General features: G+C 44.2%; 1 protein-coding gene across 2 annotated transcripts in view; it reads left to right on the forward strand.

Moving 5' to 3' along the window:
* Positions 1-7,277: 7,277 nt before the first annotated feature.
* Positions 7,278-23,817, forward strand: part of PLOD2 (procollagen-lysine,2-oxoglutarate 5-dioxygenase 2) — a 517,076-nt gene continuing 500,536 nt past the window's right edge. The window contains exon 1 of one of the 2 annotated variants that reach the window (XM_069618251.1): positions 7,278-7,576. In XM_069618251.1, coding sequence (XP_069474352.1) covers positions 7,468-7,576 — 109 coding nt within the window. In that variant the 5' untranslated portion in view covers positions 7,278-7,467. The remainder of the gene's footprint in view (positions 7,577-23,817) is intronic. The other variant, XM_069618250.1, reaches the window with a different exon arrangement.

Genomic DNA, 23,817 nt, shown 5'->3' on the forward strand with positions numbered 1-23,817 from the left:
TGGACTGATTGATCTTTAGCTATTACCGAGCTAATTTGTTTTATCACTCCTGTTCCTTCCTCAACTGGATGAGTACCAATCTGTGTAGGATTTGTCACTCCTTCCTCAACAGGATGAGTATCTACATATGTGGACAATCCTACTTTGGCCACATCGGTGGGCGGGCCAACTAGTTCTTGCACACTCCTTATGTTGAACTTACTACTTTTCGCCACGGCAGTTACTTTATGTGTTGTTAATTTCGTCTTTTTCCTGTGTAGGTTTTTGCGATTTTCTTGCGTGCCTGTTGGGAGAAAACATTGAAATGACCAAAACCTGCCATCACGTTTTCCACATGTGAGTCTACACTGACCCACGAATCATTGATCTTCACACTTTCATCCTCCACAATATCTACAGGTCGTATTACCCTAGGGAACAATGGTAAGGCCGACATCAGGGTCAACGAAGAGCGAGTATTAATTCGCTCTTTTTTTTGCTCCATAACTGTTAGTCTCTCTAACATGTTCTTATTCATATCCACCTTTAGTGGCTAAAGTGAGACACTTCTCATCCATTCCGAGATCTGATCAATTTTTACTGTTTGCTGAGTAATCTTCCTATCTAAGGCTTCAAAGAGTTTATAGAGGCTGGCTATGGTTTTATTTACCGCCCCTAATGTAATCTCAATGAGAGCCAGGTTACCAGGTGAATTGCCACCCTTACCAATCGCTAAACAGCGCTGTGGGGTTGGCTGAATGTATGAATCATCAACCTCTTGTCTAGTAGAATCCATCGAACACGGGGCATTGTAAGCAGATATATTTGTAAACCTACCTGGAACTTTCTAGGTCCCCAGTACTAGCATGCAAAGAAATGTCAGCAATTGGAATGCCACTCTCACTCTCATCTATAACCTCTACACCACTCTCACTTTCATCTATAACCTCCGCACCGAGTGTAGCCTCGTCTCGTACTATAGAAAAGGTCCTTTTACGCTGGGTGCCTTTCATAGGTGTCTGAGGTATAGTTAAGATGGTTTGATCTGAGATGCCATCACTTGGAGCCCCAATGTTTGTATTTAAATTACTCATGTTCTCATGTTCATGCACAATGCTGTATCCGTATTGGTGTGTGAGGGTTCTGCATGCTTTGCCCGCGGTATGATTTGGCTAAGTGCCTTTGTATTACTCTTCTTTTCACAGAAAGTTTGAATATCTCTGTTGAATGGAGGGGTTCGACTGACTTGTGTCAGGGTTATAATTTTCCGAGAAGTGTTTGTCGCTCGTTTAGTTTTTTCAAAGCTTTTAGACAGTATACCACCAACAGGGGTGCCACGTGGAAGGCCTGAAACATCTGGCACATCAGGCATATTGGGCATACCAGTTTTTAGAGTGTATGGTAAGCGAGACATAAAAGGGAATGCAATATAATAACTCCACTCACCGCCAAGGAGCTCCCAACTTTTGCGTGCGGTTCCTGATTAAAGAGGCACTTCACGTATAACATGGGTGCAAGCCTAAACAGAAACAAATAACATAATGAGTATAATATTTAATAATATTAGAAGATATCTAATGATATCTAGTCCTTTTATCTACAAGTCCTTGGTTCACCTTCTGGGGAACATAGTTTTATGCAGCCAAACAATGCAGCAAGTCTTCACAGCAACTCCACACGTCAAAGCAGGGTCTCGGGCCAAGCAGGACTTCCTGGGACTTGCTTTGTTTTTAAATCCTTACAGGATTCGTTGAATCTTGGGCTGAGTCAGTACAAACATCTGAACTTCAGGATTTCGTCAGCAGCTGAGGTCTTCCAGCAGACAATCCACACCGTCCTGCAAGACCTCCCAGGAGTCTGGAATGTCATCGACGATATTCTCCTAACTGTCATACGAATAAACTAAAGCTGTGATGCATTTCTTTTTTTACTTTTGTCGGGTTCCTGGTCAGTTCTTCTTCAGAACTTTGAATTACCTTCAGTTTTTCTTTAATGTCCTGACATCATTTGTTAAGCATTTTTACAGCGTCCCTCTACAATTTCTTCATTTATCAGGCTGTATATAGGTGGACGATTCTGTAACAGGGTTTTCCTATAGAGCGTCATGCTGTTGCACTCAATCATTCCTTGAAGTGACAGGAGACTAAGTTCACACCTGATGGAAGCCATAAGGTTTGGCCATAAGGCTTAAAACCATCCTCCAGAAGTGGCTTTCCAGTTTTAGCTATATTTGTGTTTGGTATGTAAGGCATGGCTTCAGCGCCATATGTCAAGGATGGAAAAACCTTAATTCTATAGAAGTTAATCACTGGGATCAATGAGAATCGGCAAACATTTTTGTCAATAGCTTTAGCTTGTTATGTTAGTTTCCTTTTTTTTTCTAATAGCACACGTTGCAATGACATTTCTAACTTTGAGCTATCAGGGTTGACTGATAAATACCTAAATTCCTTTACTTATTCTATTTGGCAGCCTTTCAGGTTTCATTTTAGTTTTTCCGCTCTTTTGTGGGATTTTTATAGTGACATGACTTTGGTCTTTTCTTTGTTGATTTCAAGATTATTAGCAACAATGTACTTTTGAAGATTGTCTAGTTGTCTCTGTAGACCAATCGCTGTATGATCAAGTAAAATCATGTCATCAGCATACAAAAGGCAGATTGTTTTTACTCGTCCTAATGTTGGTGGAAAAGATCTTTCACTATCTTCTGTGTTCTTGAAGTCTCCCAGATATGTCAGAAAAAGTGCTGGAGCAAGCGGACAACCTTGCTTTACCCCTCTCATTGTAGGTATTTCTTCTTATAGCAAGCCCGGGTGACTTAGGCGGACTCTCATTCTGGTGTTTGAATGGAGAGCTTTTATAGGGTCTAAGATTTTGTCAGGGCATTTCCAAGATGACAATTTGCTCCAAAGTTGACCTCTATCAACTTGATCGAAAGCTTGTGTTAGATCGACAAACACTATTAAGACCCTGGGACTCCCTTCTATGATCTTGCGCTTAAGTGTACTCAGCAGCATGATATTTGCTGTGGTCCCGATGTTTTTCGTAAAACCTCTCTATCTGGAACGGGTCTGCACAAAGAGCTTTGCTTGCCCATGCTTGAAATCTCTTTAGTAATAAGGAGCCAAATACATTTCTGATTACGTTGAGTAATGCAATCGGGCAGTAATTTCTCAGATTGGTTTTACTACCTTTTTTTTTTAAGATCGAGACCACTGTTGCAGACGTCCAGGATGGTGGAATTGATTTGGATTCTGCACATCTTTTAAATACGGCACTGATAAAAGTGGCCTATTCCTGCATATGTTTCTTGAGGTCGATGTTCGTTATCCCATCCGGTCCAGGGGCTCTCGATAACTTCAGCTTGCGAATTACCGCTATGATGCTTTCTTTGTGGTCCATCGTTGCCCAGACTTTACTTATCGCACTTTGGCTTTCCTGGTTGTTGGCTGCTGAGGAGTGAAATAAGGTTTTAAAGTGTTCACCCAGGTGGCTTCTCCAATACTATTCAGGAGTGCATCGTCCGTAATAGGTGTTACGTTTCTTATAAGGGACCAAAATTCTCTCTGGATTATGTCCATTTACCAGCTTCAGCATTTTTTTGTCGCTTCTAGGGCCGTGTCCCTGGTGGACTGGGTGTTCAATCTCGTTGCCGTTCTTTTGATTTTGTGAAGCGCAAGTCTTTTTTCTACCAAGGTTTTGTCAGATCTGTGTTTTGTGAGATTGGTTATCTGACTGCTTGTTTGCATTTTTCTTGTAAAACCATAAGCAGTGGCTGGTAGTCAGTTTGATCCATTTTGCAATTTCCTGCAAGATCTTTGTAATTACTGGTAAGTTCTTTTATGCTTGGTACACTCAACTTTAATCGATTTCCTTGCATGTTGTTTTCAATTTGTATGTGCATTTTCTGTTTTTGAGCATGAAGTGACATCCACCAGGTTCATCAGTCCAACCTTTTTATCTAGTTTCCCCAACACGGGCCTTTCAGTGAGGAGGGTCTGAAATCCAAAATTTCCCAAATCATTGTCAGACTTCCCAACATAGACCAAAGCAAGGGGGGAGGGGTCTGAAAACCAAAGCGATAAATCACCCTGTGTTATTACGGCGAAGTTATAATTGATATATGTATTTTTACTAATCTTGAAATCCTACTGCTACCCTTTTAAGCCAGCAGAAAAATCAAAATCGCACAACATTACAAAAGTGCCTTTGTTATTGATCAGTGTAATTATTTCAAGTGAAATTTGCAGAAAGTTAAGAATTGCGATTGTGTTCTTTTTAACTCACTTTTGGAATTTATTTATGCTGACATAAGTTGATTGTGTTATGCCTCGGATAAAGTGGTTTGTGACATTGTTGTGCTAATTTCTATTACTTTTAATTTAAATAAATACCAATACATTTCCGGTACAATGGCCTGGTTCATGGATCATTGTTAGCTCAGGGGAGAGGGATGCAGTCCAAGGGCATTATATGTGTCTGAGGTAGGGATACAAAAATGAATCTGTTAAACAGTTTGTTGCAGGACCAGGTGAGTGGGGAGAGAAGGAACTCCCTGTGTTGAGGGTGGCTGCTCAATAAACCGTTACACTTCCTAGGATGCGACAACCCCCAAATTCCTTATGTGCAATATCCTCAAACAAGTCTGCGTGTGAGCGCTGGTCAGTGCTTCATTTGTGGGAGGCTTGCCAGGGCTCAGCCCTGGCACTTATTTCTGACCCCTGGAACTTTTTTCAGATCTCAGTTTGATTATGATCAGTTTTTTTGGCAACATTGTTATTTTAACTGTCAATCAGTCAAAGTACATAAAGATCAACAACAGTGTACACTAGCCAGTGTCTCTGTATACTGGGCTGGCTCATTGTTATTTGCAAACCTGGTGACACAGTGTTGGCAGGGCAGGGCTATATATCCGCTATTCATGAATAATGATGAATTTCAAGGTGACAATGCTGGCCATGCCCGCACAATGCCCCACTCAGCCTACATAACCTTGATGCAAATTCCATAATACATGTAACTGTAATAACCAGCCGGGTGGATTGACAACAAGAGGGCAGTTACAAGCCAGCAGCCCCAATACAGCGACAAGGTCAGTGAAAAGGCCAATATTAAAGATGAGTGTCTGTCATGAGTGCCAATCTATACAAGATGACCTTGCTGCAGTGTTTGACAGGCAAGTTCAACAGTCCAGTAATGATTTTTCATGCATTTGTCCACTAATTTACCATGCGAGGAAAGGATGTTTTCTCTTTTTTCTATGGAATGGTTAACATGTTCCACTTGCCACGGATAGGATCAGAGCATAATGTTAACAATGATGTGTTTTAAAGGAACCCTTAAGCATTTATTTGATTTCAAGACACAACTTATATGTTTTGCCGATTTGCACACAGCGCATCCATCACCCTCAAAGAAATGGTGGGAGTTGCAGCTTTAATCCCAGATATGTTATCACTGTTTAGAGCAGCTGTGGGTGGTGTAAACAGTGGGCGTGGAGTTGCTTGCCCCAATGTGTCACATGTGAGCTAGTAAATCTTTGGGCTCTGGTGCTTATTTTCTTACAAATTACTACAGGGCACAGATCTGTGGTACTCTGTGGTTACAGCAACTGTATTATTGGGAAGAGAAGGGCGAGCGCCCAACTGCGAGTGATCTCAAATGCACCACTTTGCCTAATGCAGTGCTTAATTTTTAAGAAAATAAGTGACAGGGCCCAAATATTTTCTAGCATGCTTGTGACACTGCGGACAAGCAATTCCCCACCATTGCTGCCACCACCCCCTGCTACTCCTCACAGTGTCGGCACATTTGGGGTTAAACTGTAGATTGCACCGGGACATTGGGGTCGATGGATGCTCTGGCTATCATCACTTCATGATCAATATGAATCTGAGACAATAAGTGCCAGGGCTCAGAAATACGTGCCTGGGCTGAGCCCTGGCAAACACCCTCACAAATTAAGCACTGTGAAAAGATGTGCAATGAAAGAGGTCCAGACACTGCAGTTGGGAAGCTGATGTAGTTTACTAACGACGCAGGTTTCAGGGTGAACAGGAGGTAAGTTTGTAGGTAACTATAAAGGAAGGTGAGGCATCCACTGGCTCCCATTCACTCAGGGTCTCAGCCACCAACTGTGGGAACTGTCAGGCACTCATACAGCGACATTCCACACAGCAGTGTTCCATCCTGGCATTCCACTGGGCTAAATGCATACAGGAGCTGGGCTGGGAGAAGCACAGGACACAGCACACTGGCTTTATGTCCAAGAGATGTGAATGGCTCTCAGACAGTTCCGAGTGAAGGGTTTGAAAAGCATTCATAAACCCTGGGGATCGGGGAAATAAAGGTAAAACGGGTCCCCTGGTGTGTCAAGGGACAGTGATGAGGCCTCTGTCGCCAGTGTCAGGTAGTAAAGATAATGCACACGAGTGGTGAGAATGTGTCTATATATCTGCATGTCACGAAGGAGAGATGGGGGAATGCCTGACGAGTGACGACAGACCCACATTACTGAATGGCGCGTGGGGGAGATTAAACTCGTGCCATCGGGTGCTAAAGGGGAGAACAGATATTCCTTATTGTCAGAGGATGAAGATGGAATTCGCGGTCCAGAGGTCTGAAAGGTACCCGTGCCCTTGGTCGGAAGTAGGTGCTTCCCTCTGCCTGCCATCAAGTCCTGCACAGCCCACTGAGGGTCTGAGGTTGACCAGAGGTGTTGCTAGGTCTGGAAAAGACCCGGGGCTACGCCAATGTTTGAACTGTCAGCACTGGGGGCTAGCTAGCCTTTTAATTGTAGCTCCTGAGATTCTATCCGGGGCTACAACCAAAAGACCAGGGGCTATAGCCCCCTTAGCGCCCCCCCCCCCCCCCCTCTCTCAGCAACGCCTCTGAGGTTGAGTCAGTGGCTTACTGTCCTCCACGGTTGATGAGACCAGCTGCTGGGTTGCCTGCGTGCACAACTTCACGTAGCTGCTTCCCCCAAATACAGTTGTATAAACACCCACTGCCTGCGCTCAGCAGCCATATGATGTGAATAGGGGGTCAGGAACGCCGAGTCGCGGCTCCTCCCCCTGTCACACCCGGGCTGACAGCCAGGAGCGGCTAATAGCTACAGTGAGGAGGACTACCCCGGGCCGTGTCCCTCTCCCGCCCCTGTGCATTAGGTGTCAGGCTCAGCCCCGGGCTATGTACCCTCCCCCAGCCCCGCAGTATAAAGACACTGTGCCAGGCTCTGCCCCTGGCTGCGTCCCCTCCCCCGCACTACATAAAGCCGGTGCCAGGCTCGGCCCTGGTTGATCCCTGCTGGAGGACACGGCGGCTGGGGCCCGGGCTGCTCTTTGGGGATTCCTTCCGCTGCAGGCGCCTGTCTCTGCTACTGGAGGTGGAGCTCCCCGGTTCGGGGTGCACTGCTGTACCGCCGTCAGACTAGTCCAGCTTTGAAGAGGGGAGCGGAGAGACCGGCGTACCCCCCTCAGCGCTCGCTCCATGGCACTGCACGGCCTGGCGACGCTGCTGGCGCTGCTGGCACTCAGCCGCGGACAGGCGCCCGCCCCGCCCACACCCCCAGACAGTGAAGCACTGGATACCCCCACAGGTGAGCACCGTGCCCGCAGGGCAGAGCAGCGGGCGTGCAACAGGTCCATCTGAATCTAACATTCCCTCTCTCTGGCAGGACACCGGCACGGGCGCCTCAGCGCGCGCATTCGCCAGCCTTGGATTTGGCAACTACTATCCCCGTTACTAAACTCGCATTATCCTGACCAGCGCCCGCCCTGACTTTGGAACCCCATTAAACACCACGTTTTGCTGAAGGATGAGGTTGTACACGAAGTTATACGGAGAGCCCTTACGGGTAACAAAGAAACGTGCGTAGTCATTGTTCCAGAGTTTTCGTCGGGGTTCCCGCACGAGGCGCCTGGGAGCGGCACAGCTGAGCGCCCCTGCTGCTGCGTCACGGACAGGGTCCGGAAGCGACGCCAGCAAAGCTGTCAATCCGTGTATTTTTCCAGGCTGCCTCTGTCAAAATGCTGCACATTTGTGTTCACGGAATCCCACGCCCCATCCCCCGAGCTTTTCTTTCTATTTTGCCCGCAGCCACGTTATCTAAAATATTATGCATTCTAGTTCTTGTGGGCACGTGAGGGCGAGATGGATATCTCCCCGCTGCCCTCAACAGGTCGCCCTCATGGGGGTTCTCAAATGTTATCACGTGCGAGTCCTGGGAGGGCGCAGCTGCGGGCGACCTCGGCTGCTTGTATGATTTGGGGGAGATTAGCTGGCAGGTGGGAAGTGGGAGCACTAAGGCGATGGCGTGGGTTGTATATATCCTGCCATGGCCCCAGATACCCTTAGACGTCTCTACAGAAATCTAACACAATGGAAAAACCAGTAGCTGCAACTTTTGCTATAGAGGATCCTGATTGTGAAACTTTATTGCTGGTAAAATGCGTCTTGAAAGTGCCTCTCAGGGAGTCGGCAGATCCGCTTCCTTTAATGCAATTTTCCCTTATAGAAATGATGTCCAAAATCAGAAAAGCCCGTATTAAGAATGGAAGGGCTCCTCTGGGGGGCGTTAAACTCCCGTCTTCCTCTAAAAAAAATGTGCCTTCTGCTCGGGTGCCAGAACTTACACGAACCAATCGTTTCCATCCCTTTTTGGGGTATCTGTTACAAGTTCGTCCTTTCACCCTCATTCGCCACCATTCTAAACATGTACCGCCACCTGTCTGAGCTACCCTTTTTAGCGGCACTTTAACACGAGAACCGTTAAATAAGTTTTTTTTTTAAATGTAACAAAAACGCTTCGATGGTAATGTGCGGTTTTCGGTAGCATACCAGGGCCGGGCAGCAACGCCAGTTTCGGGCAGTGTGCCACTCCGGCATCTTGCTAACAATGCCGAGTATTTTGGAGTCTGTTAGGGATGGCCATTTCTGCATCTTTAACATGCACCGATGCTGGACTCTTTCCAAGATTAGACACAGAGAACAGCCACCGCGGCACCGAGAGAAAATGCTATTCTTTCCGTTGTGGTTTAGCCCAGAAGGAAGTTTGAAGGGCAGCGAGGGAACTTGTGTGGACTTCTGTTCACCCCTAATGTAAAAGATGGCACTGGCTGGCATTCTTAACTGGTCCACGACACGAGCTTTGATTGATTAAAGTAAGCAGACGCCCGCCCCGTGTGGCTTTATTTCCCCTCCGTTCTCTGCGTGCCCTCTGTGGTGGCGGAAAGCAGTGAGTCACCGGCCCCGGCTCCCACGGCCCCGCGTGTTCCCGTCCAGACAGTGGGCTTGGTGCTGTTTCCTTTGCACATTCCTTATGGCCAAGTGACCTCGCAGTCATTGTCTCCCGCTGCAGCATCTTTCTGCCTGAAAGCTATTAATAAATGTTTCCTATCTGCTCTGCATTGCGTTTCGCATGAGATTTATCTTTCTGCTCTTTTAATCGCCTGGCACTGTCTCAATAAATAAAAACATTTGAAAGTGTCCAGTATTATAACATAGCACTTAACACAGGCTTTGAGACCTACTAGGAAATCAGGACTATTCCGACTGGCATGCAGGACACGTTTGGGTAGGGTTGGTTAAGAGATTGGCACAGAGCAACTCAGCCCCCGCCTTGAGGTACCAAAATAATCGATAACCGATTTTTAAGTAGTCTCACTTTTAGTGGATAAAGATATTGAAGCAGGAGGGTAACGCGATTTGCTCAGGATCACACACATTGACCATGGGAGCACATAATGGGCAACTCGGACACTGGACCACATCTGCTCATTGCACTTCATCACAGGAGTTCAGGTCTGGTGCCATGACCTTTGCATCTAGGAGTTACAAGCCATTAAAAAAAATGTACATAAAAAAAGGGGCGGGCGAAACGTGAATGACGTTGTGACGTCATCGCCGCCTTGTGGGCAAGTGTCCCGCGAAAGACTATCAAAGAGTTGGCCACCCTAGTATTGCTCATAATAGGAAAAGCATGCCTGTGCACCCATGGCGGCCCTGCTAGCGAGTGCACCCACAGTTCCCTGCGTTGCCTATATGGCTGGGTCAGCCATGTTGGTTCAATGACGGTTGAGTAAACACTAATGAAAGAACCCGGGCTCCATACAGGGGCATAGGGCCTGAGCAGGCAAGGCCCACCCAATGTCTGTAAATTCCCACTCAGCAGGGCTGTGTGGACATTTATAGATGCTAATGTCACTGCGGTTTGGACAACTACATCAGCTTCTGGCCTCACTTGGTGGTCAATCCTGGCTACAGCTCTAGCCCCATAATAGATGGCGACGTTGGCAGGCAACTTTCTCTGAAAAGGTGGCCCTTGGTCTTCATGCTGCCAAAGTGAGGACTCTTTCTAAGTCGCCCGTCCACAAGTAGTACTTATTAAAGTTACTATTTCGTGTCCTGTCCGTGTTCAAAGCACAGACGTGTGCACTGTGTTGCACTTTCCGAAAATGGCGTGGTTGTGTGGACAAATGATGTATTTAAAGCTGACATTCTGAATTATTTTCTTTCTACTCGTGATCTCGAAAATAAATCCGCAAGTTTTGTACGCTATCACTTGCCGTATTTTCAACAGGTGCATCTGGTTTATCTTATCGCGCGACCCACACAGGCGCAGTAGCTTTCAGCTGCAATCTTGTCGTGACCGCCACTTGCACACCAGCGGACCTTTGCGTTTGGCGTGCCCCTGCTTGCCTCAGCGTCCACTTTCTCCGCTGTAGGCCATGCTCCTTTCCTGCTACAGTGTGTCGGTTGCTCCCTTTCCATCAGCATGCTCTGCTTTCCGTCAAGGTAACGCGACACTCGGGAGTACACAGCAGCACACCGAATGGCCTTAAATCAACAGCTTACAAACTGCCATGTTTGCCTGCCCGGAAGCTGGCAAATTAGCTTTCCCTGTGAAAGTAACACAGAACAAACTGTTACCTGGTATATAGTTTACACCACCCAGTCATTTACCCTTGTGTATACTAATCTATGTGTGTACCTTGCCTCTAGGGCTGGCTATAGTAGAACAATATTGAGCTTCAAAAATAATGTATGATATGTTTTATGTAAGGTGTTCTATTTATATAATTGTGTCGTAATCGTTATATATTGTAAAGGTTTAGTTTGAAATCAAACACAATAAAAAATAAAAAATATAGTAGAAAAATACAGGATCTGTGACCATCTGAATACTAGGGGGACATTTTCATTTGCAGCTCGAGCCCATTGCTGAATGATGTAACATTGTATTTTATTAAGTTTATGGTTTGAATGCCGATTAAAGTTATGACTGACTGACCGACATCATGACATGACAATCTTATACCATTAAGAAGCAAACGTACACGTACACACAAGAAACAGCAGACGGAGACTCGAAGCAAGGGGAATTTATTGTAGAACAGGCCCGTTTAGACCCTTCCTGAAAAAAACATGAATTCTATTCGCATAGGGATTGTACACCAGTGACCCAAGTATGGGTCCTGACTTTTAGTCATAGATTTAATGTGAAAAAAGAAAACGCATTAATAGGAAAATATAATCCAGATGTGGGACTTTTAGTTTGGAGTGGCATCTTCCCTGCAGCCATCACACAGAGGCCCCCAGCAAGTACTATGCAATTATCTGACTGCTCCAAAGCTGGCAGTTGCTGTTTTTAATGTTAAATGTGTGAGCTGATCTCACTCCCAGCCGCACGTCAGAATGGTACCCTGTAATGTATACCGGCGGAGATCCCAAAACAGTAATTAAGATGAAGCAGTGCTACGTGGGCAGCGCGGGCACGGGTGCTTTGTGCTTAGCACATGAGTTGTTGCACGCCTCTCTGTAAACTGCACATTTCATCCGCCATTTTCATACATCAAGATGTTATTATACGAGTCACAGCACGAGAATTTCTAAGCTTTATATAGGTGGAGAGCTGTCATTTGCGGGTTGGTGTGTAAAGTATTAGCCTAGTTCCCAGCCTGCAGTTGAAGTTTTCCTCCCAGTGTATCTTGTACAGAATGTTAACCCTTTTCTATCCACCCCGCTCACACTTATCCAGCCCATCAGTGTTCCAAAGAAGCAGGGACATTGTCTGGCCCTTTTAGAGAGAGGTGGATGCAGGGATCGAAATTGCAAGGAGATGTTTAACTCCATGTTTGCAGCCCAGGAGAGCCTGGCTAGTTTGACCTAGAGCCATCAGGAGCTACTTTTGTCTTCCAAGAACAACTGGTGGCATGTAGACATAGCTATGTGACGTTAACGTTTGTGTTGGGAATGCGTATACAGGGGCACCAGGGCACATCTATAGTGGAGAAAAGGTTACAGTTTGCACCCCACGTTCAAGTTACACGTGCGTTCCCCAAAGTTAGCTCCCGCTCCCACAGCAAATGTTTATTTCAATCCCTGAGGATCGACGTGGCCTTGCAGCAGATCTGGCAAAGTGGCTGCCCAGGGTCACACTGCTTGAAATGCGTCTAATGTCCTGGTGCCATCCACGATAGGCAATTTGCATTTTTTGGGCTACCCTATTGGCAGGCAACACACTCAATTCGAGCAAGAGGTTAGATACCTGTTTATTTACTTTTAGCCACATTCCACTCTTTGATTAGTCTGTGTGAATGACATTAGTTTTAATAGCACCCACAAAAGAATGAAGAGGCTTGGATGAAGTGTATCTGGGGTTTGTGTTTTAGAAAGTTACATGCCCTTCATTCAAACATGTTCTTTTAAACGTTGTTGTGAAAGGTCAACTGTTTTTTAGGTTAGAGCGTATGTTATGTAAGATGGCCATTTGTAAAGGAAATCAATGTCGCAGTGTGGCCTGCCAGTGCTGCTTGTCATTGAGTAGTGCATTCCTGCACCTGACTGGGTTTCAATACACTGCAATCTTACACATTGCTGATTAGCATGCTATAAAAGCTAGTTAACACAACACACCACACCACAACAGAACAGAACACACCATAGCATATATTATGAAAAGGGGGGAGGATGCAGCTCCCAAATATGCCACATCAAACTACTTAAATACACAAGGGTACGCTGCCACCAGGAATTAATTGGCAGCTTTTTCAAATATCATTTACTTACATCACCTACTTGTCTTTGAAAAGGTGGGTTAAGTGAAGCCCGCATCATGGAAGTCAATGCCTTCTCTCTTATAGGGCATGCAATGTACAAGAATAAACATTACCCACAGGATAAGTTGTGTTCTCACTATCAATCACTCAATTCTCTTAAACTTACTCTTCAACGTTGTACACCAACACCCTCAGTGAGACAAGTGCTAAAGAACTCCCACTCCATTTGCCTCTCAATAGCATGCAGAGGTATTTCAACAGTAGGGGAGGGATTGAAGGCTGCCAGGCAGATGCTGTTTGAGGGGTTGTGCGGTGTTGTGTTGAGGTTAAATCATGGCAGGTGTTGGTTGTGTGAAGGATTTGAAAAGGTCAGTAAAACAATTACAAGTTGGGTGTCTCTGTACTAGGAGAGAGGGTAGTAAGTAGGCGGTAGTTGTGAACCCAGACAATTAGTTGCACATTGTAGGCTCTGACATTCTCTGTTTATACGGTACATTAGCATAGAAGGTACTAAAGACATTGTACAGGCCCTTGCTTGTTAAGGTCTAGTGTTTAGGGTTAAATTGGTGTGTAGGTTTGATGGGGCCAGAGTCTTAGAGGAACATTAGACTTTAATTTGAAAAAATAAGCTGCGTGTGAGTCTTTGCTAGGATTTTCTCATGTTGAATTTTATACTGATTGAAAGTTGGTGCTCATCATTTTCTTAGTAGGAGCACATACAAGGCTCCAATTCTATACATATTGGGCTTCATTACGAGCTTGGCGGTAAATCAGTGGTAAATCTGCTGATTGACAGCCAAATTCTTTTACTGTTGTTGCCACTCAGCCCTGTGGCATTACCACGGGTTATGAGTGGTGGTATATCCCCATTTTTGGAGTCCATGGGACACCTTGGTAATTTTTGATTGATTTGCTACGAGCGGTAATACCACACATTAAATCTGCCGATTTATGGATGCAAATTGGCGGGTTTACTTCGAGTACATTTCTGGAGATGAATCTCCCACTTTACCTCCAAATTTGGAATTCAACAGCGTAGTGAAAGTGGTGGCGATTCTGTGACTGCACTGCTAACTCGGAATGAGCCCCAGTCTCTTTTGAAATGGTACACATGCACATCATCGAAGAAAACACAACAATGCTGAAGAATGGCTTAGCAACAACCCCCAAAGCTTCATTCAGATCACCTCTAAAATGAATGCCCTCAAGAGAAACTTCTTTCATAGGGAGTCTGGCATACATGTCATTTGGCAGCAGTTGTTAGTATTCTTGACCCCTTCAGGGTCCTTCAAAGGGACCTTCTCTGAAAGGTAGATACTGTAAGCGATATTCAATCAACACTAAGCCAAGTCAATGCCTAGTCTGGGATGCTGAGGAAAACCCTTATTAATGTATTTTTATGTCTAGTTCAGTACTCTGGATGACCACCCTTGTATAACACCCCCCTCTTAGAATCCCCCTGACCCCACTGAGCCAAGAAGTAGATTTTTGCAAATTAAAAGGTTTATTTGAGAATTTAAACAATATATATATATCACAATTTATAATAAATTAATATCTGATAGTACACTTAAACATATGATGTTGATCAACAATGGGTAATCTGGCACTAGCACACTTCTTTACAATCAATGAGGAGTTATTATAGGATGGATAAAGTAGCAAAAATACTTTTATGATTTCAAGGGAAAAGCAATGAGGAATAAAATGCAGTACAGAAATACTTGATATGATTTTAGCAAAAGATAAGATAATCACTTTTTCTCTGGCAATTCACCCCCCTCCACTATGCAATGTAAGAAATGGAAGGAGATGGAAAGAGAAGCACACAGTTCTCAGGAATGCAATCAAATACAATACGAAATTCAGTTCCCCCCCAGCAAGCTTAGAGGAAACAGGTAGGAGTTGAAACACGGGCCCAAAATGCTTTTTAAATGTGATTGCAATGGATGGGAAAATGTGCCAATGATTTTAATTCCCTCTAGCGATTCAGGGTGAGTGGGAGATGCGTGTTGGTATTAGTTCGGACTCACTTTAGCAATGCTCTATGAGTTATTACCAAGTTGCAAACGGATTTTAACAAAGGAAAGAATGGAGCTGCTATTTTGACAAGTGGAGAAATTGAGCCAAAATCGCAAATCGCGGTAATTTCGCGAGTGCGTGAATCGTGATTGCGGCAAAAGTATAAGGAGTAGCAAGTCGGTTCTGGGCTTGTTGGAAAGCTTGGATCCTAAGCTTTCAGAGGAAAGTTAAATCTCGTTCCTAGAGATACGGACGATTTAATAAAGGTAGATTTTCGGATTTAAAGTAAAACTCAAAATGACAGGTGACACAATTTCTAGGAGGCTGTTCTACTTAGGTTAAAATAGTTTGGATTAGATTATTTTAACTAAGAGATTGGTTCTGCACAGTTCTTCTAGGTACTTACAATATAAATTTGAACTAGGCCTCGTCACGGATCTGGTCAACACGTCCGGCTGCGGTTCTGTCTGCTCGGCGGGTCAATCAGGCACCGGTTCTGTTCACAGAGATCTGGGTCAGCTCTGCTCTGCTGGTCTAGCCTCTCTGGATTCAGCGGCCTCTGGTTCTGGATACTGCTCTGCTTTCCGGTCCGGATCAAGTGGATTCTGGATGTAACACTGCTTTCGTGGGTACTGGCAAGAGTTCTTGGCAAAAGAATTCAGACAGCTTGCCCGGCTGTGGAATAGTTTGCAAATGATTTTGAGGCCTGCTGTCAAATACTTTTGCTTGCAGTGGGCCTTTTTGGTTCAAAGTTCTGTAGTCTCTGTTTAGCTTGGAAGTCTAAGTGTTGGATCTCTGGATGTGAAGTCGTCGGTCTGTAACAGGATTCAATTCAACACTACAGCTAAGTCAATGCCTAGTCTGGGATACTGAATGGAAACCCTTATTGATATATCTTTATGTCCAGTTCATGAGTTCTGGATGACTACCCCTATATAACACCCCTCTCTTGGAATCCCCCTGACCCCACTGAGCCAAGAAGTAGTTCTGTTTTGCAGGTTTAAAAGGTTTATTTGAGAAAAATTAAACAATATATATATATATATCACACTTTTATGATAAATTAATAATTAATATCACACTTCAGAACATGAGCAGTCAACAACAATGGTTAATGTTCTACTAACAAACTGATTGGGTTACTCAGAAGTAGTATAAAGGATGAGGTAGCACACTTGGGAATAGGAACAGAAGAATAAGGTGGTAGAGAATGCTTTATCTAGTTTCAGATGGATGCAATGTTGAATGAAAATGCAATACAGAAAATACTCAATATGATTTCAACAAAACAATGTAATCACTTTTCTCTGGCAATCCACCCCCCCCCCCTTATGCAATGTAAGGAAATGAAGAGGAGAGCACACAGTTCTTAGAAATGCAATCAAATGTAATTCAGTTCACCCCAGCAAGCTTAGACTACAGAAGTTTGAAACACAGGCCCAAAATGCTTTTATATGTGCTGGCAATGAAGTGAGGAATATGCTGAAAATGGTTTTAATTCCCTTCAGGAGGTTCAGGGTGAGTGGTATTTAGTCAATATGAGTTCAGGCTCACACTAGCAATGATTCAGGGATGGTTCTTAAGAGGCAAACGAAATTTAGCAGTTCAGGCAAAAGCAGCTATCTTTTTACAAGTAAAGAAATCGGGCCAAATCGCAAATCGCGGCAAAATTCGCGAATGCGTGAATCGTGATCGCGGAGAAAGTATAAGGAGTAGGAAGTCGGTTCTAGGCTTCCTGGAAAGGTAAGATTCTAAGCTTTCAGAGGAAAGTTAAACCAAGTTTTTAGCACAAACGGTTACAGAGTTATGAACGATTTGGTGAAGGTTGTTTTTCGGATTTGAAATTTTAAAAGTTCAAAGCGACAGGTTACAGCTTTGCAGCTAGAAAATGACAGGTGACAGCTTTGCAAATGACAGGTGACAGTTAGGAGGCAGTTCTGGTTAGATTAAAATAGTTTGGATTAGATTATTTTAACTAAGAGATTGGTTCTGCACAGTTCTGCTAGGTACTCACAATATATTTTTGAAATAGGCCTCGCCACGGATCTGGTCAGGTTTTGGACTGGACTCCGGTTCTGGTCTCGGCACTTCAAAGTGATCTGGGTCAGCTCTCTGGTTCTGCTAACAGCGGTCTGGGTCACTCTGGATCTCTGGCCTCTGGTTCTGGATACTGCTCTGCTTTCTCTGGGTACAGCACTGCTTCTGGATCTTTCTGGCACAGGGTTTTAGGCCAGAATCAACAGCTGGGTCCGGCTGTGAATAGTCTGCAAATGATTTTTGGGCCTGTTGACAAATACTTTTGCTTGCAGTGGGCCTTCTTGGTTCAAAGTTCTGTAGTCTCTGTTTAGCTTGGAAGTCTAAGTGTAGGATCTCTGGATGTGAAGTCGTCGGTCAGCATGCTCCGCAGCAAATGGAATTGAATGTCTCTACCTGTCCCAGCAGTCTCTTTTTATGTGTTTTGAAAGTGGGTGTGTGCCTGGGCCTAGCTAAGCCTGCCCCTTTCTACTTGTCATTGGCCCAATTCTCCGCTCTCCCATGATTGGGGGAAGGAAATGTGAGTCAGAGTGATGCTGTAGGTTTTATGGGTCAGAGGATCCTCCCCTGGTCAGTTTGCCCACAAATCTATATTTGATCAAAATACACATTTCTCACATACATAGTGGTTTGTCATTGCATGTACATATTACCTATCACACGAGGTAGTCTCTGTCCCAAATCTGCTCTTCCTGAGGGCTTGCATTCAAAAATGGCAACTTATTTTCGATTTTAGTGGGTTATGCAACCTTGGTTCTTCATTAAAAGTTATACACATATACACAGGCTGTCCATACCTACTCCAGTAAATTCCCATATCTCTAGCTTAAACACAGAGTATGTGGTGTCAATAAATAGCGGGGTTTTGCCCCAGAACATCACACAAATTGGAGTTTGGGCTTGAATCGAAGGTACATTTTTTAAATTAAGGCTCTCAAAGTTATACATTCCTGTCATTTGATTACAAAGAGTTATCAGTATTTTTATAAACTGTATTTTTTGCTTTCAATTCAGTTCTCAGAGTGTTGGAGTCCGCCTCCAAGACTTGGGTGGGTCAGTGATCACATGTGTCTTCTGCTGGAAGCTCTTTGTGTACAGTCAACAGTCAACATCAGCATTTTCTATTCAAGTGCAAGAGCCTATTGTGTGGTCTCCAGGAGGCTGCCAGCCAGTCTGCCTTCTATCAATCAAGAGGTCATGTGAGATTCTGACTCCTGGTGTGAATCTCTGGAGGTGAGAGGTTTCCCAGCCTTTGGCCTGTTAATTAAATCAGATTGTCTTCTGGGAACAGCATGTGGTTAAGATTTTAATTAGCTCCCAGCCTTTGATGTAGAGGCCTCTCCTGCAACTCCTGACATGCAGTTTCCCTGTCAGAGTTTAGACCGCTACCGCCGCCTTGAGGATTTTGTTGGTACTGCATCCATTTTTGCGATCTTTCTTGGATTAATGCATTCCAAACAGGAATGGTTCTTACATGGTAGTAAATAATCCTTGCTTAACATTGTTTTGATGTGGCTCCTTATAGTAAAATGGTTATGTGGAACCCCACAAAAGGGTTGAATCTTTAAAGTGGTCCGATGAGCCACAATTTCAGCAACTTTTTGACATCAGTAACAGTGGATTTTTTTTACAAAGATCTTTCTTTACACTGGTGGGTGGCAAGTTAGGTAACCATTTTGGTGTGCGCACAAACTGCGTGGTTCTCCTGGATTCTGGCGCACATGTGGGCTTTTTGGCCATCTTGGATTTTCTAAGCCCACAGCACCAAATGTTGCAGCATGATAGCTCAAACGTGGGTCAGGACACCCAACAGGTCAGCATGCTCCGCAGCAAATGCAATTGAATGTCTCTACCTGTCCCAGCAGTCTCTTTTTATGTGTTTTGAAAATGGGTGTGTGCCTGGGCCTAGCTAAGCCTGCCCCTCTCTACTTGTCATTGGCCCAATTCTCCCCTCTCCCATGATTGGGGGAACTGAGTTGTGAGTCAGAGTGATGAGGTAGATTTTATGGCCAGAGGGCCCTCCCCTGTCATCTTTACACACAAATCTATATTTGATCCAAATACATATTTTCCCAAATACACAGTTGTTTTTACATCACCTACATACATCATATATCACATGAGGTACGCACTGTTCCGACTCTGGCCTTTCTAGGAGCTTGGGTAAAGAAATGGCAACTTATTTTCGATTTTAGTGGGTTATGCAACATTGGTTTTTCATTAAAAAAATATACACATATACACGGCCTGTCCATACATACTCCAGGATATTCCCATGTCTCTAGCTTAAACACAGAGTCTGTAGTATCAATAAATAGCAGGGTTTTGCCCCAGAACATCACACAAATTGGAGTTTGGGCTTGAATTGTGGGCAAAGTTTTCATTTTAAGGATCCCCAAATTTCACATTTCTGTCATCTGGTTACCAAGATTTATCAGTGTTTCTGTAAAATATATATTTGCTTTCAATTCAAAGTACTGCAGTGTTTGAGTCCGCCCCCAAAGTTTGGGGATGACAGTGATCACATGTCTCTCCTGGCTGGCAGATCTTTGTTGACAGGAAACAGTCAAAATCACCATATCCTATTCAAGGGAAAAGGTCTTTTGTGTGGGCTCCAGCAAGCTGAGGTCAACAGACCAGGGGGCCACTTTGCATTTGGTTAGCATGACCATGTGATATCCTGGGCTTTCTGAGGTGAGAAGGTTTCCCAGCCTTTTGGCCTGTTAATCGAATCAGATTGTCTCTGGGAACAGCAGGTGGTTAGATTTTTAATTAACCCACAGTCTTTTGAAGTCCCAATTGTCACAGAAGGCTGATTAGCTTCTGAAGTAGCAGTTCTCCTGTCAGAGTTTAGACCGCAAGAGCCGCCTTGAGTCCAAAACGGGTACTGCATGCATTTTTTTTGGATCAGTCTTGAATTAATGCATTTCAAACAAGAGATTTTACATGGGAGTATATTATCCAGGTTCAGCACATGGCACTGGTGTGGTTCTGCAGTAAAATAATTTTGTGCCCATAATTTAGCCATATTTGACCTGAAGAAAATGAATTCCCAATAGTTATGGGTTGCTTTTGGCAATCAGCATTGCCCCTTTTGCAATGGTTTCAGGCTACTGTGTGTAGCCCAATGGTGGCTTTGGGCAGTGCCCTTCTGTGCCCACAACATAGGCAGAAATGGGTGGCAGCCTATTCTTCATGCATTTCCCTGTGCATTTTCTGGGAAGTTCTGGCCATCAAGATGTTTTCAATGCCAGTAAGGCACAGTTTTTGTGGTAGGGCTCGGATGCATGGGTAAAAACATCCCACAATACATAGCCTGGCCCAGGCCCTAGAGTGCTTATCACCAAGGCTTTTGAAGAGAAATGTTCCCCGTCTGCACATTCTTCATCTTTTTTCTGGGTATTTAAATACTTGCATTCCGAAAAATACACGAAGTGGGTTGGTTAATCCTTGTATAGTGTAAGCTTATGGATTTGGGCTGCTGACCAGCAATACTACTTAATCTTCAATAGTGTATTTTGGGTGAAGTGAACCCTAAGCACCGCCATTAATGCCATCCTTCAATTTCACCACTGTATTTACTCAGAGTGTTGGATCATGCAATCTGTAAGGGTTTTCGGATGTCCCCTTTCTTCTCCACGTAGACCTACAAACTTATAATATATCTGAAACACATAGACATATTTGCTCCACTCCCAATCATTTATTCCCATCTCTACCTCCTACACAAGAGAGATAGACAAGTGCAGAATATTGTCAGAGTCCATTAGGAACATTTTGGGAGCTGTCAGAGGTTTTGGGTGCCTCAGAACTCTGGCCTCTAATATTGAAATTTGTATAGTGGCTCTACACTACTCTATGCTAACAGGAGAGCTATGTTACATGATCTTTCAATAAGCCTTCTACAATTCCTGTGAAGCTGGTCAGTGTTGTTTGGTATTTCAATCAATTGTTATACTCCACCTCAGGAAAGCAAAGGCGAAGGGAACATATAGTAGTGCATATGGCATGCATTGCTAAGGCTGAAACACAGCAGTTCACCACACTTGCATTACTTTGGTATCTAAGGCTTGCCCAGAGTTCCTTGTTTATATTTACAGGCACTTTGAAGAATATTCACCAAGAGCAGGGCTTCCTTGGGGAAGAACACCTGTACCCAGTTGTCCTGTCAGTAATTAGACACAATGCATTGGGCCTTTAAATGCCTTGACTCAACTTGTAGTATCAGTGCAGTGCTCCCCTTCATATGTTCTCTGTTGTAACCTCTAAAATGGATTACTGCAATGGCTAGCCCATTGTTTGGTACACCACTAATATGAATTACACTCCACCACAAAAGTAAATCATTGATAAATTAGAGGATATATGCATATACCCTGCAATAGTTTAGATGGGCACTTTTAGTTAAAACAAGCTGATTCATGTAGGTCTTGGCTGAACCTGACAACACTCCTCTAAGACAAAGGTCATTTGACCCGGCTCCCATGATCCCTCACTATTGACTAGGATGACAATGCTGATGGGTGTTACAGCCCAAACATCTGGAGAACCAAAGGATTCAGTGCCAGGATCTAGGAATATGAAGGGAAGTTTGCATGAGAAATGTACTAACCACAAAAGGTTCGTACATTTCTCATGCGAACACACGTTCATAACCCCTACATACCCACACCCCCAACACACCCACAACACACCCCCACCCACACCCTCAACACACCCCCACCCACACCCCCAACATAAACATACCCTACTTACTTTCTCCTCACGATGTGTCCCTGCAGCGCCAGTTCCCTTTCACTTCTGTGATCAGGAACCGGTGCTGCACTGCAGGGTCCTTTTCTTTTTTTTTTCAGGAGCTGCAGGGGTCTCCCCCGCAACCCCCGCTCACTATACTTTTAAGTATAGTGAGCGGGGGTGTTGCGGGGGACATCCCTGCAGCCCCCGTTGATTTTTATTTTTCTGGTTGTGTTGCAGGGGTGTCCCCCGCAACACCCTGCTCACCATAGTGAGCAGGGTGTTGCGGGGGACACCCCCGCAGCCCCCGCAGTCTTTTTTTTCATGCTTCAGTGGTAGCATTTTTCTGACTTTTTGTACGGTCTGACCTTTTTTTTCGGTCCGATCGTAAAATTCCGTATGAAGCTATGAACATTCTGCTGCTACTACACCCACAAATCAAAACAACATGCTGCCAGGCTGTGGCAAACATCTATCCCCCATCCTCCTGTCCAATTCTCTTGCCCCAGAGAGTCTCTCCCACACAGCCCTCCACTGTAGACACTGGTCTGAAAATCCCAGGTGTTGGCACAATGCACATTTTAAAAATCTGGATTAGCTTCTGTGTGGCGAGACAACTATGGTGGTAACTGGCGCAGTGCAAATGCTTTTTACATTACGTTACATTACAGTGCACCTCACTGTGGCACTCATGGATCTCATGTGCAAAGCCATTCGAAATTAGAGGGTGGCCTGTAGGAGAATGATGATTTACCTCTATTGGGAGCCGGAGGTGGTGAAGTGGTAGAAAGGGAGTTCATTGGAAACGCATGTATATGCACCTAATTTCACCCAATGCTCAGTCCACTTCCTCATTGTTGGCATGCTGTAAAACAAATGCATAAATAAATAAATACTTAAATAAACAAAATAATCCTTGGGCTTATTGTCACTAGCGTTGATAAAGCAAATTGAAGATGCCAATAAAGTCCAGATGGATGGTCTTGCCTGTTGGGTCTGCCTCAAGATAGGCACAGAGATTCACTTTAGGAAACACAGATTGTTGCACTGAAGGAATATGGTTTGCCCTTAAAATGAATCTAGCCTTTATCACTCACAACGACCTTCCGATGACTTGTAAAGGGCTGTTGATAGCAACTTAATTAAGTCTGAAAAAAGTTACCACTTTGTGCTCTGCGGTTTACAACTTTTGATAGCAAAGTCCCCAATTTTCATTCTTTGTGTTTTTGGAACGCTTACTCGGTTTACGTTGAAATTGCCAAAATTACTGTGTAAATGACCCAATGTTTTCCAGCCACAAGAAGGAGACACATCAAAGCTCAACAAATGTGTGGCATTCAAGTGACAGTGTAAATCATATGCTAATTTTAATCATTTCAACTTGCAATGAATACCACACATACCTGAATTAATTATTGTTTATCCTTGCATTTCCCTTGACTCTGACCACAGTTATTTTTCATAAGACCTAATAGGGAAATACATAATTACCAATTAATTTAGTCCACAGGCATCCCAGCTCCTTTGCATGAACATGGCGCATTCCTTGTAGTTCACATAATATGTCAAATCTAACATAGAGAGCCAGAGTCGACTGGTGAATTTTTTAATTGTAGGAGAGTAAATGTTTCCCACAAAAAGACGCAAGTGGCTGAGTGTAGCGAGGGAACCCGTACCAACCTAGGTGGATCCGGGGGTTCTTCCGCGGATAATATTTAAAAAATAATGAATTAAAATGATGAATTTTCCAGCATACTTGATGTGAAAAAAAGGGATAAAAAGCCACAAAGTTTGCGCTCGGTTTTGCAGGTGCAAATCACCAACAGTGCACATGAGCACTTTCCAACACATTTTCATGATGCATATGCCCACTATATTTGGCAGTATAAGCATTTTCATGTTGGCTCTGCCAATACATGTGCATATAGGCTGCAGCAATTAATGCCAGTATTATTATTTAAGAAAATACTGCTGTTGTCTGCCAGTAAAA

This window comes from Ambystoma mexicanum, chromosome 10 (assembly GCF_040938575.1).
Source record: "Ambystoma mexicanum isolate Mex_15411 chromosome 10, UKY_AmexF1_1, whole genome shotgun sequence".
NCBI lineage: Eukaryota > Metazoa > Chordata > Amphibia > Caudata > Ambystomatidae > Ambystoma > Ambystoma mexicanum.